Source organism: Orbicella faveolata, unplaced genomic scaffold, assembly GCF_042242905.1.
Source record: "Orbicella faveolata isolate gen_17 unplaced genomic scaffold, um_ofav_v1 contig_1, whole genome shotgun sequence".
Taxonomy (NCBI): Eukaryota; Metazoa; Cnidaria; class Anthozoa; order Scleractinia; family Merulinidae; genus Orbicella; species Orbicella faveolata.
In genome coordinates, this window is record NW_028301536.1 from 29,900,284 (window position 1) to 29,915,831 (window position 15,548).

The 15,548-nt window shown below is 38.0% G+C and overlaps 1 protein-coding gene across 1 annotated transcript; it reads right to left on the reverse strand.

The window, feature by feature from the left end:
• Window positions 1–1,861: 1,861 nt before the first annotated feature.
• LOC110052870 (cryptochrome-1-like) lies at window positions 1,862–14,263 on the reverse strand. Its single transcript, XM_089271630.1, has 8 exons — window positions 13,659–14,263; window positions 9,681–9,954; window positions 8,237–8,377; window positions 6,530–6,697; window positions 6,143–6,283; window positions 5,612–5,763; window positions 3,477–3,679; window positions 1,862–2,308 (listed from the first exon to the last, which is right to left on the reverse strand). Exons 1-8 carry the CDS (start codon window positions 14,135–14,137, stop codon window positions 2,214–2,216), a joined length of 1,653 nt encoding a protein of 550 aa, XP_089127756.1. The 5' UTR covers window positions 14,138–14,263; the 3' UTR covers window positions 1,862–2,213.
• Window positions 14,264–15,548: the final 1,285 nt, after the last annotated feature.

The following is a 15,548-nucleotide window of genomic DNA, read 5'->3' on the forward strand; positions in this document are numbered from 1 at the left end:
AAGATTCTTCTTAAAATCTCCAGAAAATCTCTTCAGCATCTAAAAATCTAGCTAGCCCTAGTGGAATCTTGCTCCATGTGATCAATTTCAAAAAATCCAGATCAGTGCTGGACTAAAGCGGTGACTATCAACGACTATTTGTCACTATTTGCAACTGTTCGCCACTATTCAGGTTTTCCAGACACCCGCGTGGATGTGTATTGATTGTAACATAGCTTACTTTGATTCCAGAGGCAGCCACTACACCACAGACCTGGGTTGTTTTGAAAGGCCAATGATATCCAATGGATAAATCACTATCCAGCAGACTGATAGGGAGGTTTGTTTTGTTAACACTTATCCACAAATATTGATTTATCCAGTGGATAGCAGTATTCCAACCTTTGGACAACTGGGGCCTGTGGGGATTTTTTTAAGGCTTCTATAGCCTGTGGGAATCGAGTTACATTATGTCATAAAAATTGTCTCAAATAATGACCAACAGGGTAATTAATTTTTTACTAATGGCATTGTAAATGACAGTGTCAGCTATCATTCTTTAATCACCTGCTTCTTCGTAAGTGGAAAAAAGAGGTCTAGAGGGTGCACTGTGCTTGTATTGCTTCTGAGGCCAATACTTTTCATGCCAGAAAATGTTTGATAATCAGCTGATCGAGCGAGAAAGCCCTTAATTACAAAGCATCCTTACAACAAGATGAGATAAAGTGAATCAGAGATACATACAGTTAACCTAGAACTTTGTCTATTCAACCCAACAAAAAACTTACAAAACCTTTATAGTATCCTTACAGTGTCTATTAAAAGCTGGTTAAAATTATAATTTCCACCTTTACTGACATTTAGCTGGACATAGTTTTCCAGTGTGAACAAATTAAAGCAATTATCTAAAAAGAAAAAAAAAATATTAGAGTCAGTCTCCCCTTCAAGGATCAAGCATCACCTAATGCGCTTAGATATTAGGCCTGATCTCAGTCACAAGATTGACACTGCCCTACATCAAGTAAAGTTAACAAGATTTCAAACCCAAAGAAATCCAAGCGTTCAATCATAAATACCGGTAACCATGTGTAGTATTCGTTTTTGTGTGATGTGAGGGATAGAGTCTATGTTGAAGGCCCAACACAGGTCTGCCGGGATGCAGGATTAAAAGTGAACATGAAGGTGGGATATGAGATGACAAGGCTTTTAATAGCAGGATGCAGAATAAAATTAGTTTGGCAGGAATGGGATTTGCTCATGTTGACAGATCGGATTCCAAATAGTTGTAAAATTGACAGCAGTATGTACATGTCACATGTTCCAGATTGTGGAAACAATAGTGGTGGGATGTGGGATTTTAAACACCTATGTTGACCCTGATCTATGTTGTCTACACAGATGGACATCTTCACCAATGTTTAGTCATACGTAAGAACTTGGCCATTGGTAAACATTATTTGGAAGCCTGTGGAAATATTTCATCATAAGTTTCTATAGTTGAAGAAAACAGCAACAACAAAAACAAAAATAAAAGAAAAAAAGAGAAAGAGAGAAATATTACAAAACCAAAAAAACTTAAATTTGTGGATACACAGCACAGTCCCCAAGACTGTTGAACTGCTTGCCTCAAATTCAACAGGATATATGTAACTTTCCATTTTGAAATGGAGTTTTGGACAGAGAGAAGGGGCAGATACTTGCAGGCATAAGTGTGGTGTTAAATTGTGTGTGTGTGTTTTTTTTCCTGGGAAAATCCCAAGAGTTTATGGGTTAATAATGTACTGTAAGACTGTTGACTGAATTAGCTGCCACCAAGTCACTAAACAATTTCTTCACTTAAGGGGCTCTCACTTATGGGCAAAAATGAGTCAATTTGACACACTATGATCACACATTTATTCCAAAGCATTACAAGATATTATGTATGTTACAAATGACAAAACTCTGTTGAAATCTTACAAAAAAAAATTGTGTGATCTGACCGCATGATTCTCTACGAACAGAATTATTTAGTTTTCCAAGATGCACTGATCTATCTTTTGGACATGTCCTTTAAAACAGTGAGGAATATTTAAAAAAAACTGAACATTAGTTGGACACCGTTACTGTCACTAACATATAATGGGACTTGATCTTCACAAGATTCATGTGAAATATTAATTAATAACTGTATTCAAATGTAGATTTATACAAATAAAGGCCGGTATGGTGTCTCCATCGAAAGTTCTTACAGATCATTCATTTTCTTTGTCTTCCAAGAGGAACATTTGCTCTTTCAACTTTTCCTGTCGATCTGGTACATTATCTTGTTTCTCAGAAGATACAGCAACTGTCAAAAGGAAAGATGATAAAGCTGTGGTTTTTACTTTTGCAAGTTTAGCATTGAGGAGTCCAATGGCCTGCTGGTTACAACAAGTGGTCCCAAGAAAGGTTCAAGCACTGAACGGCAAACTATGTCACTGTGTTGTATTGCTGGGATCAAACAGTACGTTTTTTTAATTTTGTTAATGCTTCATGACTATATTTATCTGCCTCATGTAATAAGATCAATGCCCAAGTTGAGTCACCCTGTTGAATACCCTGGCTATCTCGAAACTTCACTTTTACACTACCCAGCACTCTCTGCCTAATATAGCACCAATCTGTTAGGAGAACTAACATACTGGTAAAGGTGGGGGTGGGACACCTGTGATGGACTTGCACCCAATCTAGGGGGGGGGGGGGGGAGTAGTATAGATAGATAAACCACTTAACCCTATAGAAACTGGGACACGCACTTCATGGTTATTATCTTTCTTCTGAAGGTTACTTCCCATCTTTGCAGGTGTCCACCAGGAAAAATTTGCATGCATGCTCATTTCAATAAAACCCTAACAAACTACTATATCAGGAAATGTAATGTAGTTAATGAAAAATTATATAATTTACTGAGTGAATTTTTCTTTTAGGATTGTCAGGAGCCGGTAAGGCATGAAACTACCAAGGGTAATCTTCTCTTAAATTTATCAGGTATTGGTCATGCCACAGTGAGAGCAAAATGGCTGCATGCTTTTTTGATTCACAAGGCATCAAAATTCACCTGACAGTTTCATCCACTTACAAGATTATGGCACCTTCCTGGTGTATTAATTTTATTTGAAAATTGCATTTTTCTAATATAAGTAACTCAGCTGCTTTTTCAGATTTTTAGACTATTTCTTTTATTAACATTAGATAAAATGACTGACTTCAATTCTGCGAAACAAACAAGAGAAAAAGGGTTTTTTTTCTTGCCCTTGAAGGTTGGAAGTGACCCAACCAGCAACAGATGCAGTGGCATGATAATTTATTATCGTACTAGACTCAGGGGATGATAACTGCTTGCCAGGGGATATCCCCAGATATCCTGACCTCCAGTTTTTACTGCATCATGTGACGTGTTTAAGTCAAGAGCATGCAAGAAGAACTTTATAGAAGTGGATAAACTACAACAATGAGAAAAGTAACAGATGTCTTACATGAATCTTTGTAACAGAGGAGTGCCTTAAAGATGTTTCTCAACTTTTCCAGATTAGCACGACTGACTTTGTTGTGATCGACAATAGGTGCAGGATAATCTTGTCCTATGATACATCTTGCTGCTTTCTGTACACTCTCTGGTGCCGTCCAGGGAGCATGGATGTATTTTGCAGGAAATCCTTTCAGGACTGGCAAGTATTTTCTGAAAACAATTCACAAAATAGTGCCTTTTAGAACAGATTTTTTAAGGTGGTCTGTGATGCACAAGTCTACCATGGGTTCCATCTTTGATTACTTCAATCCTGCTTTACATCCTGATGATGCAGATTGATGATGAAAGTTAAGTAAACTAGTAAGTGTTCAAAATAGTTCTTCAAGTGTGATTGTCTGGATGAGACCCAGACAAACACACCAATACCCAGCACAAAATAGTCTGGAAATTTAGAGTAAAACACACTACACAGAAGAAACGCTGAGGTTAAAAGCAATTACTGTATACACCACAAACATGCATAAATAGAATAAATCAAATGCAAAATAATGATATTGTAATTTGTCAAGAAGTCAATGTAGCTCTGTTTTGACAATTTGAGGCTAATAACCTTCAATAACTCAATAACAGCTTTTCTTTTCAATATATGTTTGTCTAAAGAACAAAACAGACATTGTCTTTATAATTTGGTTTTAATAAGTAATAGAAACTTCTGCCAATCGGATTCACAGTCAAAGCCACCTTAAATTAGTTATGAAAAAGTAACATATATGTGAATTTTTCATAAATAATTCATGGTAGCTTTTCTCCACATGGACATAATTTTGAAAACTTATTAGTATGTCTGCTTTTATTTTAGAGAAAAATACATCAAAAAGAACAACTGTAATTGAGTAGTTTTAAAATTATTAGTCAAGAGTCAAAAAGGAACAAAAACTGAATACCTTTGACCTCTTTTGGACACTGCAACTAATTTTGGTAATTTGAAGGAAATGTGGATTGTTCATAGGTTAAACTTAGGAAAGTGAGTATGCGTCAGCTTAAACTGATGGAGACCTGTGCAGATTAGTATCATGGGCCAGTTACTGTGATACATATTGGCAAAAGGTTATTGTTAGTATGTAGTGGTCAACCTTTATTTTATGACAATAAATAGTTAGTGGAATTTGCTATGTTAGTGACACAATTTTTCCAAATTTTGGTACAACTTAAACTATGTCGCATGTTTACAAATTAAAGAGCATGTAAGGATATTTAGAACTCAGACAAAACCCTATTGCTGAGGGTAAATACAAGTTGCCATATGAATTAGAGTTCCCGAGTTTTAAAATAACCCACAACCTAAAACCACAAATAATTATTTGCAATAAACGAAAAACAGATAATCTGTTCTCTGAACAAAAACTGAATTGAGCAGCTGATTACATTCTTCACAACACAAGGCAATCAGAAAGGCAGACATACCTGTGGAATCCATTTCAAAAAATGACAACTTGTGAAAAATGCAAAAATCTGATCTGAAGGGTGATTCGTTCAAAACTGGACTGCCACCGTGGCAATCCTGCAAACTTTGGCGAAGTTAGCTTACACAAAGGTCTAATGATAATTTTAATTATTATTATATGCTAAAGTTTTACTACATAATGTAAAAATATCATTGTAAAAAAGTAATTACGACACACTACAAGACCATACCAAGATGTAATAGTAAATAATGGATAATATAGTTTAAATAATTCGTTTTAAGTGTAGACCCTTTCCTGCTTTCTCTGTAATGTTAACAAGTACAGATTAATCTGACAGTCATCTTTCTCTGACATTGTTGAATGGGATATAGGGGAATGGAAACCACATACAGTCTTTTTCTGAAATACTACACTATTTATGGTAAATAATTCTTGTAGCGAGTTCTTGAATCAATTCTCTACAACTGGGAGATGTCACGTATCACTAATTAGCAGCATAGATTTAAAACGTAAGGAGAAAATTCTTAATAGTGTGGTGGAAAAGTTTCTTGTTTCCCTGAAAAGTTAGGGTTTGGGACAAGGTCACAAGTTGCTGATGATGCTAAAGAGGGCCAAAATATCAGGTTTACAATTTACAAACTTTTAAAATAATCCTATCATATCTATGTGTACTAGCCTGACATAATCGCCATTTGGATCCAGTTTCCTTCCAAATCCCACTGGACATAGGCAGTTAAAGAACTGCTGAAAAAAGGCACTGTACGAGAGCCACATCCAATTACCAGCATTCAGACTCCACTCGGCATCAAGAAGCCACCGATCAAAAACCTGTAATCACAAAACTCAGCTCTAACACAAAGGCACATATGATATTAATAAAAACATTCATACCCTCCCAACAGAAGTTTTTTGGGGGGGTTCAGTCATGCATCCCCAGACTCTCCACAGATTCCAGTTTAATAATTATCATCAAACTCTTCGCTTTTCAGATCCTTGCCTCATCCGAATGGACTCTTTCTTTCTACCAATGTCACAGTTTTTCCAAATTTCTCATTTAAACAAAACATAAGCCTCACTACTTGATTTTTCATAAGAATCTGTTGTAAGCTTATGAAATTATGGTCTGCCAACTTGCCAATTTTTATAAGGAAATGTAAAGCCCCACTTGCTGACACAATATACCATATAAACATAATTTGTAACTTACCTTCATGCCCTCTTCCCAGCTTATCCAAAGGTCTCCTCTTGTAAGGAAGCACCCAACTGCATGTCGTGCTAAGTGATGGATCCATCCCTCTTGCCGCAGCTGTACCATTATAGCATCGATCCATGGAAAGCCTGTCTTTCCCTGTACAGAAATATTCAGGAAATAAGAGCGTGTTTAGCAGTTTTACACTCCTGGGCACAAGGCTTATAAATCATTATTACAAAAATCAAATCTAATAGGTTTATCTATTGGAATGCGTTATTAATAAATTATACACTGTTTTAGAGGATGTTATGACTAACAGCCAAAAACACTGCCTCTTGACTAGCCAGACAGTGCGTCCTCATCAAGACTGCAAAAACAATTCAAATTTGATGAGATTCATACCTCTTCCCATTTCTGTAATCTCTCAGGGCTTTTTCTCCATGGTATTTGTAGACACATAGGGTTTGTAGCCATTCTGTCAAAGTGTGGATTGTTGGCAGCCACAGTGAAAAAAAATTCTCGCCACAAAAGCTGGCCATACAATGAGATGGGAGGTTCACCAAGTTTTACCTGAAAATTAGTGTGAAATCATGTTTGGTTCTTTTATAAACCAGTAAGTTCTGACCAGCCAACAGATACAAACCCTTATATTAATAGCTAATTTCAAGTGTAAATAGACTGGGAAAAGCTGTTCTATAATCTGATACAAGAAGTTCATTAAGTCGAATCTCTCAAATACAGACACCAAAGGGACAGAAAAGAGTTTGTATTAAGGAGGTGCCTGTATTGGAGAGGTCACTATAATGACATCACTTTTAAGACTCCAATAACAGTTTAGTGTGTTTAGTAACTAAAATCAGGCTCAAAAGTGAGTGTCTTGTGAATTTGTGAATCTAATATATAAATTGATTAACTTTATTGTACTTCTCAGTTACATGCTGTACACAAATTTGCATTTGTAAATGTAAATTTGAAAACTAACATTTTGAGATGTTCTGGTACTGGTATCACTGAATGATAAAGTGTCAGTGTTAGTGTAACTGCCGAAAGGAAATGGTACGTACTACAAATTATTGACACCTAGTCCCCGGAGTGTCCATAAAATATAAAGAGGTTAAATTTTACGAATTTGCTCCCTTAAGGACCGAGATTTAGTGTCCGTTGTCCGTTCTAGAGAAGGTCCAAATATAGACGGCTTTTTTAGAGGAAGTGGGTGAGAATTTTGTCAGTATATAAGCAACTGTCTGTATTAGAGAGGTGTCCTTATTAGAGGGGTGTCCATATGGAGAGGTTCGACTGTACTTATCTATTGTAGGGTTCTCTTTCAAATACATTTTCCTGTTATTAACTTTGACCAGGATATCGATGAAGAACATGTATACAGAGGAACCCAGTCACTTTGGAAACCAGTCAGCATGCACACAAAAATGTCTCTATTGCCTGGGTGTCAATATTAAATGGGTACTCAAAATAGACATTACAGGTACATGTTTTTATATATGGAAACAAAGTCTAAAGCATATAATTTAAAAGCAACAGTTATCAAAACAACAACAAAGGCTACAAGTAACCACTGTAATTGCATGTCTAAAATACCAAGGAAGTCAAACTGTCGTGTGAGCACAGTTAAAGCAAAGACAACTTAGTATCAAACATGCAATGCTGTCAATATACTGAAGTATTGTATATTTTGTAGTAAAATCATGTGAGCTAAAATTAATTAGCTTTAGCAAGTTTCATTTGTCATTTTCTAACCAGATACAATCAATATATCATGACAAACAGAAATATGGAGCATTAAGATAGTGCACGATTGTAGATAGCTGGTGTCTGTGAAGTAAGGTTTTAACTTTGTATTCATGAGATCAGAGAGTGTCACTTGGGTCATATTAAAGTGTTTGCTGTCCATATCAACCGGTGTCTGTATTAACAGGTGTCTTTACATGAGAAAATATGAGAATTTTGTTGAGACAAACAAAACTGTCCATAATTAAATAATATCAAGTGGGTGACCATAAGTAATTTGCTAATTAAGCTGGCAACTTCATAATATAAGGGGGCTTATAAGCTCATGGGTTTTCAATGACTGCACGCATGATTTAAGTTTACCTTTCTGTAAAGTTCTGTAAGTCTGTGGTAGAACAACCTTGGTGACAGGCATCCGAATCTCAGGTAAGGACTTACTCCTGTTGGACTAGGGAACAAGCTGTTTGGAGTGACTTTTGGTTTTTCAAAACTTGCTATCCAAGCCTTCAAAAGGAAGAAAAAATATATAGTAATACCATGTTGCCCCTGTATGTCAATGAGGAGGTAAACAGTTCAAAACTCCAGCAAAACAGTCAGCAGCAACCTTAGCCAATTAGGACCACAATGATTACTTATTAGTATATTTTAATATTAATTTATTTAACGCAATTATACCTGCATGTCGCTCAATGATTGACCTACCCACACTAACACTGGCAGCGGCTTGAGCTACCCTACAGTACCCATTTTACTAATAAGACACCTTGTCTTGTCTATTTACTCTTGATAACATAACATATGACAATTGGAGTGCAAAGCATGCAGGGCATCAGAGAGTTCATCCACTTCTTGTTACTGCCAATGTAGTAATCTCCTTGGGCTGCTTTGTGCAGGGGGCAAGGTCTCTTCAAAATGGACCTCTGCACTGGTGTTGCTGGTTGTACCTCTTGACCCTCATGAGTACCCAGAGGGGCAGGTGACACTTGGTACTTTAATTGTCAGACAGATTTGGAGAGCTAGGTGGTTTGGGTCTTGGAGGCAGCACTGTTTCAAACCTACAGCTGCACATTGTTTCAAAAGTGCACCTAAGGTGTCATCCGTTTAATTTCTTCTGCATAATCATCCATTCAGTTTGCACTTAGGAAGCTCTGATGTCACCTTTCACTTTCACTCTGACTAACTCCTGTCCAATCCTACTTCTTTGTGTCTGTTGCGTCTAGATCCGAATTAGGTCTCCAGGATAAAACTATTCTGCTCATTAACACCTTTGTTATGCTACATTACCTGCTTTGACTCTGTAAGTCTCAAGTTTAGGCTCAACACCCTTTGCCTGCGAACAGGCTCCCGGCAGTGGCCAAAAAATAATTGGCGAGCAGTGTGAGATGATGAGCGTAAAAAAAAAAGAATTCCACAAGCGAAGCGAGGGGGTCAGGTCAGTGGAGCCTGTAGACATTCTATTGATGCTGCCATTTCCATGATACCAGAATCTGGTATCATCACCTGATTGGTTAAATTGCTGATTGCTGATTGCTGACAGCTTTGAGATAAATATTTGACAGATCTTCACAATGGACACCTTCCTCTCCACTAGGCCATGCAAGCTATGATTGCAAATTTGCTCAAATTTCTGGTTTAATAAGTTATTGGTCCCAGACTTCCCCTTCTCCTTTGACACAAATTATATTACCTAGGTTGAAATCATTCTGACCCAAAGAACAAATTGACCTAAAACATATCCACCAATCTATAAACTCATCTACCCCCACAACCAAAAGAAATAAAATTTGCTATTGTATAATTTATTAACCTTTCTCTCCAAGTGTCTGTCAAGTCTCACAAGAGCTTCCTTTTCTCCTCCATGCCAGACTTCTACGGGAATATTCTTTATATCCAGGCCTAATTCCTCCAAAGATGGCACCCCAAATTTTTCCTCATGGTCTTCAGAGACAGGCATACTGCAGCCTGTTAATAACTGCACATCAAGCGTTGGGACAGGATGCTCTGGGGGACCCAAGGAACGTATAATAGCCAGAAATTTCTTGTATGTAAGGGGTGGTGTTCCTCCATTGTTCTTAATGATACTTAGAGATAAAGAAAATTTACACAGATTATGCAATAGAGCTAATAAATAATTGGGTGCAATGCTATCAATTCACTGCTACTAAGCTATTGGATTATGAACTCGAGATTTCTATTGCGCGCATAGAAATCGAGAGCGAATGATCTAATTGTTCTAGTATAAATCTACTAGTCATTCCAAACTTTATCTAAATCCTCTCCACAGACACTTTGAAAACGCCAAGCAGCAGCCATCATTTTGTTAGCAAGCGCACACTGCCATGCTACTCACTATCACAAAATAGATAGCCAATTAGAGAAAGGCATTCGTGATAGAACACTAGTAGATTTATACTAAATGATAATATAAACCATGTTAATACAGTAGAACCTGATTGTCACCAATTCTTGCAAGTGACCACCTGATGAACAAACACTTTAGTTCCAAGAAACCATAATTTTACTTGTCAAAAATACTATAGATGAAATTGTATAGGCAACTGCTTTAACATTAAGGGCTGATGGTTGAAAAGTTCCATTGTTTTTAATTTCCGAAGAACTGATAGCTTGGTGAAAAAATTGAGACTATAAGACGCACATAACTGCTAAAAAAAACCAGACTGTTATACCCATTAAAATCTTCAAAAATTTTGTCGAGAATGAAGGACTATTCACCACCCCTTCTTATGAAAGGTAAGGTTCACCTGAATATGGAACACACTGTTATCATGCAGTTGCAACAAGGGATAGTTCCAAGTACATATACAGAGATGTTATTATGTAATTGTTCTGAAATAAAGGTGCAGTAAAAGTGGGTCCAGACTACATTTCATAGATAATAAAACAAATGTGATCAAAGTTATTATTACCAGTTGCATTCAAGAGGTTCAGAAAGACAGCTATTTTTGCATAGAACAAAAAGATAAATTGAAGTTCACTAAAATATCTTGGGCAGGGGTCTTCCACATGCACATCAGGCTAGACAGGCTTGTCAGAAAAAAATTGCATTAATTTGTAAAGGAAGCCAATCTGGGTGTGGATCGAGCTTTATCTGACCCCTAAAAAATATCACTTAAAATGGACATGACCATGCTTTTTTATCGCATTATTTCTTCTGATCTATGAACATGGAAGTTCCCCACGGAAGTGAATGGTACTTCATAAAACAAGAGTGTCACTGAATTTCAGCCAAATTTCATAGCTATCACCATGTAGGCCAAGCCATTCACACTAACGTTTCTGAATCAAAATGCATAGGTCCAGAAAATATCCATACCCCCCAATGGAAGGTTGCTGAAAATTCCGAGTGGGGGGGGGGGGGGGGGTGGGGGGTCAGAGGCTAAAATTTCCAAGGGTAGGGGGGCTCAAGTCTAGCTTTTTTCCAGAGGGTGGCAAACAGTTCGTAACAAACAAAATAATACTCAGGTTAATTGCTTTCACAATCAAAAAATGAATAGAAAATAAATAAATCACTTCTCCATTCACTTGAGCATCATCATCATCATCACAACATGGTGTTTTGACACCATATAGTGCAAGTTTACTTGGGCTAAAATGTTATAATCTTATTACTCTTCCTCAGTCATGACCTGATCACTTCGCTAAATGCTTGATTCCAAACATTTGACTGAACTTAGACCTTATAATCCATCAAATATTTACGGTCACTCGCGATTGATCTAAACACGTCACGTGACCCAATATTCCCCAAACTACGTAATATCCAAGAATATTCCCCAATTTTCAAAACTGCGCACATTGCAAAAAAGATTTGAAGAATAATAAACACAAGAGCCTCCATTTGGGTTGAAAATATGCTCAGATATTTGTCCTTGGACATTATCATTATCATTATTATTATTATTATTATTATTATTATTATTATTATTATTATTATTATCTGTTCCTCAAAGCTTACCTCGAGCGGAAAATTGTGCACTTGATCTCGGAACAGATAATGTCCGCGGACAAATATCCTAGCCTATTTTTGACCCAAATGGAGGCTATTGTTTATACATCAGTGTCTCATGAAAAATGTCAACAGAGAGTAAGGGGCTGCCCCTGGGTCCCTCCTCTAAATTTCTACAACTCACTACAACCCCCCCCCCCCCACCCCACCTTTCCCAACCTCCCCTACCACAGGATTCACCACAGCAAATTTTATCCTGGGCTCCTAAAAAATGGCTTGGGCTCCCAACTTTTGAAGTTAGGAACCCAAATCCCCCCATCTATCGACACTATTGAGGCTGATTTGTGTAAATTTAAACTTGCCGATTTAATTTTTTTATATTTTCGAGTGGCAATTCCTGGTTTCCTTAGTCTACATAAAATCTTCAACCAACTAGTCAGTTTTGGGAAAAATGATACCCTATTCTAGACCCAAACGCTCTGATTTATATACCCTATCCTAGAGTTAACTGCTTGAAAACCATACCCTTCACAGCAGCACATACCTATATAGCCCATTTATGGCAGTACCCCCCCCCCCCCTCCCTGAGCAGAAAGGCTTGAGAAATGTTGCAAATCTGCTGCATATCAGCTGTACAGCTATTTTGAAGTGCTTCTGTGGTGCTGCACAGCGCTGCCCATTTTGTACGGGCTATTCTGTGATAGTGAGCGTAGCAGAGTGCCCTTGTTAACAACATGACGGCTGCTTCTTGGCTTTTTCGAAGTGTCTGTGAAGACGATTTAGATAAAGTTTTGAACAGCTTCGCTCTCAATTTCTATGCATGATAGTTGACTCGGGCACAGCCCTTGTCAACCATCACACATTTTAGTTCACCACTAAATTTTCTCTCATTCTTATTGGTTTAAATTGATCACGTGGTGCAACAGTGTTCGTCCACGGAGAGACACTATCAACCCATAGTGCCCGTCCGCGGAAAATAGTATACTAATGGAAATGCTGCAATCTGTTTGGCTGAGCTACTCGTATACTATCAGCCATTAGAGTGCAGTGGCTGTCAGTCATCCATGAAATGCCATGTTTTTATCGTTTTTTTTTTTTAAGTTTTGGAAAAAAGTTTAGATGTAGATGGATAATTAAATTCCTGAGAAGACTAAAAGAAGGACATTGACAGTTTCTTGACTTTAAAAACTTGAAATTATTGAAAAAACGGGTGCACGTGAGTAAACAACTGCAAATTTACCAAAGACAGTTCAATGTGTGATTTTGTTAAAGCGTAAAGTTCAATAAAATTAATAGAAACCGTTATTTGCGTTTATTTTAGTTAGAATTCTACTAAAACAATTAGATTATTCGCTCTCGATTTCTATAAGGTGATAATCTAATTGTTAAATAGATCTCGGCTCATAATCTAACCAATTACTGTTTAATAAAAACACAGAAATATGGCATGAGCTGCTGATGTAAGCTTATAAGATGGTGCAAGTCTGTGATTTTCCTGTCACTTTCTTGCACCGTTGTCTAAGAGGAATAAAAGTCCAAACATTTTCTCCGTGTTTAAACAGAGTTATAGAAACACTGCTGCAAGTTTGAGAGAGCTCGAAAAAGCTGTGGTAAAGCACTTATGACTGCAGCTCCTTCGAAGTCTCACAGCATTTTTCGTGTTCAGCCAAACTTCCTCTTTTGTTTCTGTAACTCGATAGTAAGGCGGAAAACGCTTTCTGTTTCTCAAATAAGCTTATACCATGGTTTTAGGTTCATTGTTTGTTATAAATCATTATCATTGTTATCAATATGCATAATTGTTTATTTTCGACTTACAGTTGAGGATCATACAAGGTGTGTGCACGATATACGGCGACATCTACTCCTGATTCTTGAGCGAGCAACCGTATTGCTGCATCTCTTTCCCTTCCAAACGGTTCGGAATCCTCCTCGAATGTTAGAAGAGAAATTTTCCATTCACGAAACAACCGAGGAAAAACATCAGTCGGTTGCCCTCTCACTACAAATAGGCGTGAATTCAGTTTGCGGAGACTGTCGTCAACGTCTTCGAGCGACTGTAATAAGAATCTCCATAGGTTTACACCAATTCCATTTTGGCTGTCAACTTTCGTGTCCAGCACGTAAATAACCCTCACGGTATCACTTCCTTTGACTGCCTCTAAAAGCGAAGGGTTGTCGTGCAAACGCAAGTCCTTCCTGACCCAATGAATAGCGTGTTTATCCTTTTTCGCTGAACCTTTCTCCGCACTAACTACAGGATTGTCCTTTCTGTAAATTGTAGCATTAGACGACATTATGTCTGGCTTTTACTTCTTCAAAGTGTTTTGTATTTGGCCTCGTGGAACATTCGCAAGTAATGTGGTTTTCTGACTTTTCTCCCATGTTGTCTTGAACGCGAAAAGATGAGTCAGCCCATACTTGCGAAAATAGATAGACGCAATTATTTCATTACCGTTCGCGAATATGATATTCTTTTTTGACTCGCAAAATTTCGTGGTGCATCATTGAACATTATTTGTTATATAACGAGGGTAGTTTCAGAAAAACGTGCACTGTCCACGTGCAACGAAACCTCTGACTGAAAACAACGCCTCGAGGGCAAGGAGGGTTGTCCAATGAGAAACTAGAATCCGTACCCTCCCGGAGGGGAAAATTGCCCGCACGTGCAGGCGACACGAGACTGTTTTAGATAGGCAAGCAATGCGTGGAAAATAAAACCTGTAACTTCAGGTACGAATCGTCGCATTTTTTTTCGTCTTCTATTTCCGGGGAATGAATAAATTTTTACAAAAAAGGAAACTTTGGGCCGGATCGCACTCACACTAGCGTAAAAAGTTGTTTGTTTTACAAAAAATCCGTCATCACATAGGTTTTTCTCGTGCGACCAATTTGTTTGACATTTTCAAAAATGCGCGGAATGTACCAAACGTTCAAAGACACTGGCACTTGAAAGCTCTGGAGCTCGTTTTCAGAAAACATCAAAAAAACTTTCAAGCTGTCGATCATGAAGCAAATAGTACATGAAAAACGGGGTAAAATTAATTTTGCTTTCGTTTTTGGGGGCAACCTTGTGCGAAGATGGATCCCTCGGCCATATGCTAGCCTGCGAACAGGCTCCCGGTGAGCCCGAACGACGCGAGTCCCCGCCCCGATCGCTTTGCTCTCCGCATTCTTCTGTTTCGCGCTCGCCGAAATTTTTTTCAGTCTTCGCCGGGAGCCTGTTCGCAGGCTACCATATGCAAGATGAAGAATACAAAAGCAGAAACCGACACAACGCAGGATGATTTTTTGAAGGTGTACTATATGCAAGATCACTGCAGGGTCACCGTACGTTTGCTACACCATAGCCTTCGAACAGGCTGCTGGCGAGGACGGAAAAGAATTCGGCGGGCAAAGCGAGTGGACGATCGCGAAACTCGCTTCGTTCGGGCTAGCCGGGAGCCTGTTTGCAGGCTTGTGACACCAAAGTTGGCTGCTATTGTCAAGTACGAGATTCATGTGCAAGACGGTAAAGACCAAGAGCTAGTACTTTCTTTCTCTGAAGGAACGCAATGTTCGTGTTTTGCCTCAAAAGAAAAGGATAACCAGCTGAATGAGAAGAACATCAAAAGGATCTCTCTTCATTCGTAGCCGACTTTTGAAGTAGTGGGAAAGAATTGCTAGGTGTATTTGAAACCATGACCGGGTTGAATGGTCTTTGCTGTA

What these genes read in the sequence shown, in the direction of transcription:
- LOC110052870 (XM_089271630.1), bottom strand. Translation starts at nt 14,137, where the DNA reads ATGTCGTCTAATGCTACAATTTACAGAAAGGACAATCCTGTAGTTAGT. An exon ending in ACAGACACTTGGAGAGAAAG is followed by an intron (nt 8,378 to 9,680) that starts GTTAATAAATTA and finishes TTCCTTTTGAAG; the next exon opens with GCTTGGATAGCAAGTTTTGA. An exon ending in CCTCTGTTACAAAGATTCAT is followed by an intron (nt 2,309 to 3,476) that starts GTAAGACATCTG and finishes TCCTTTTGACAG; the next exon opens with TTGCTGTATCTTCTGAGAAA.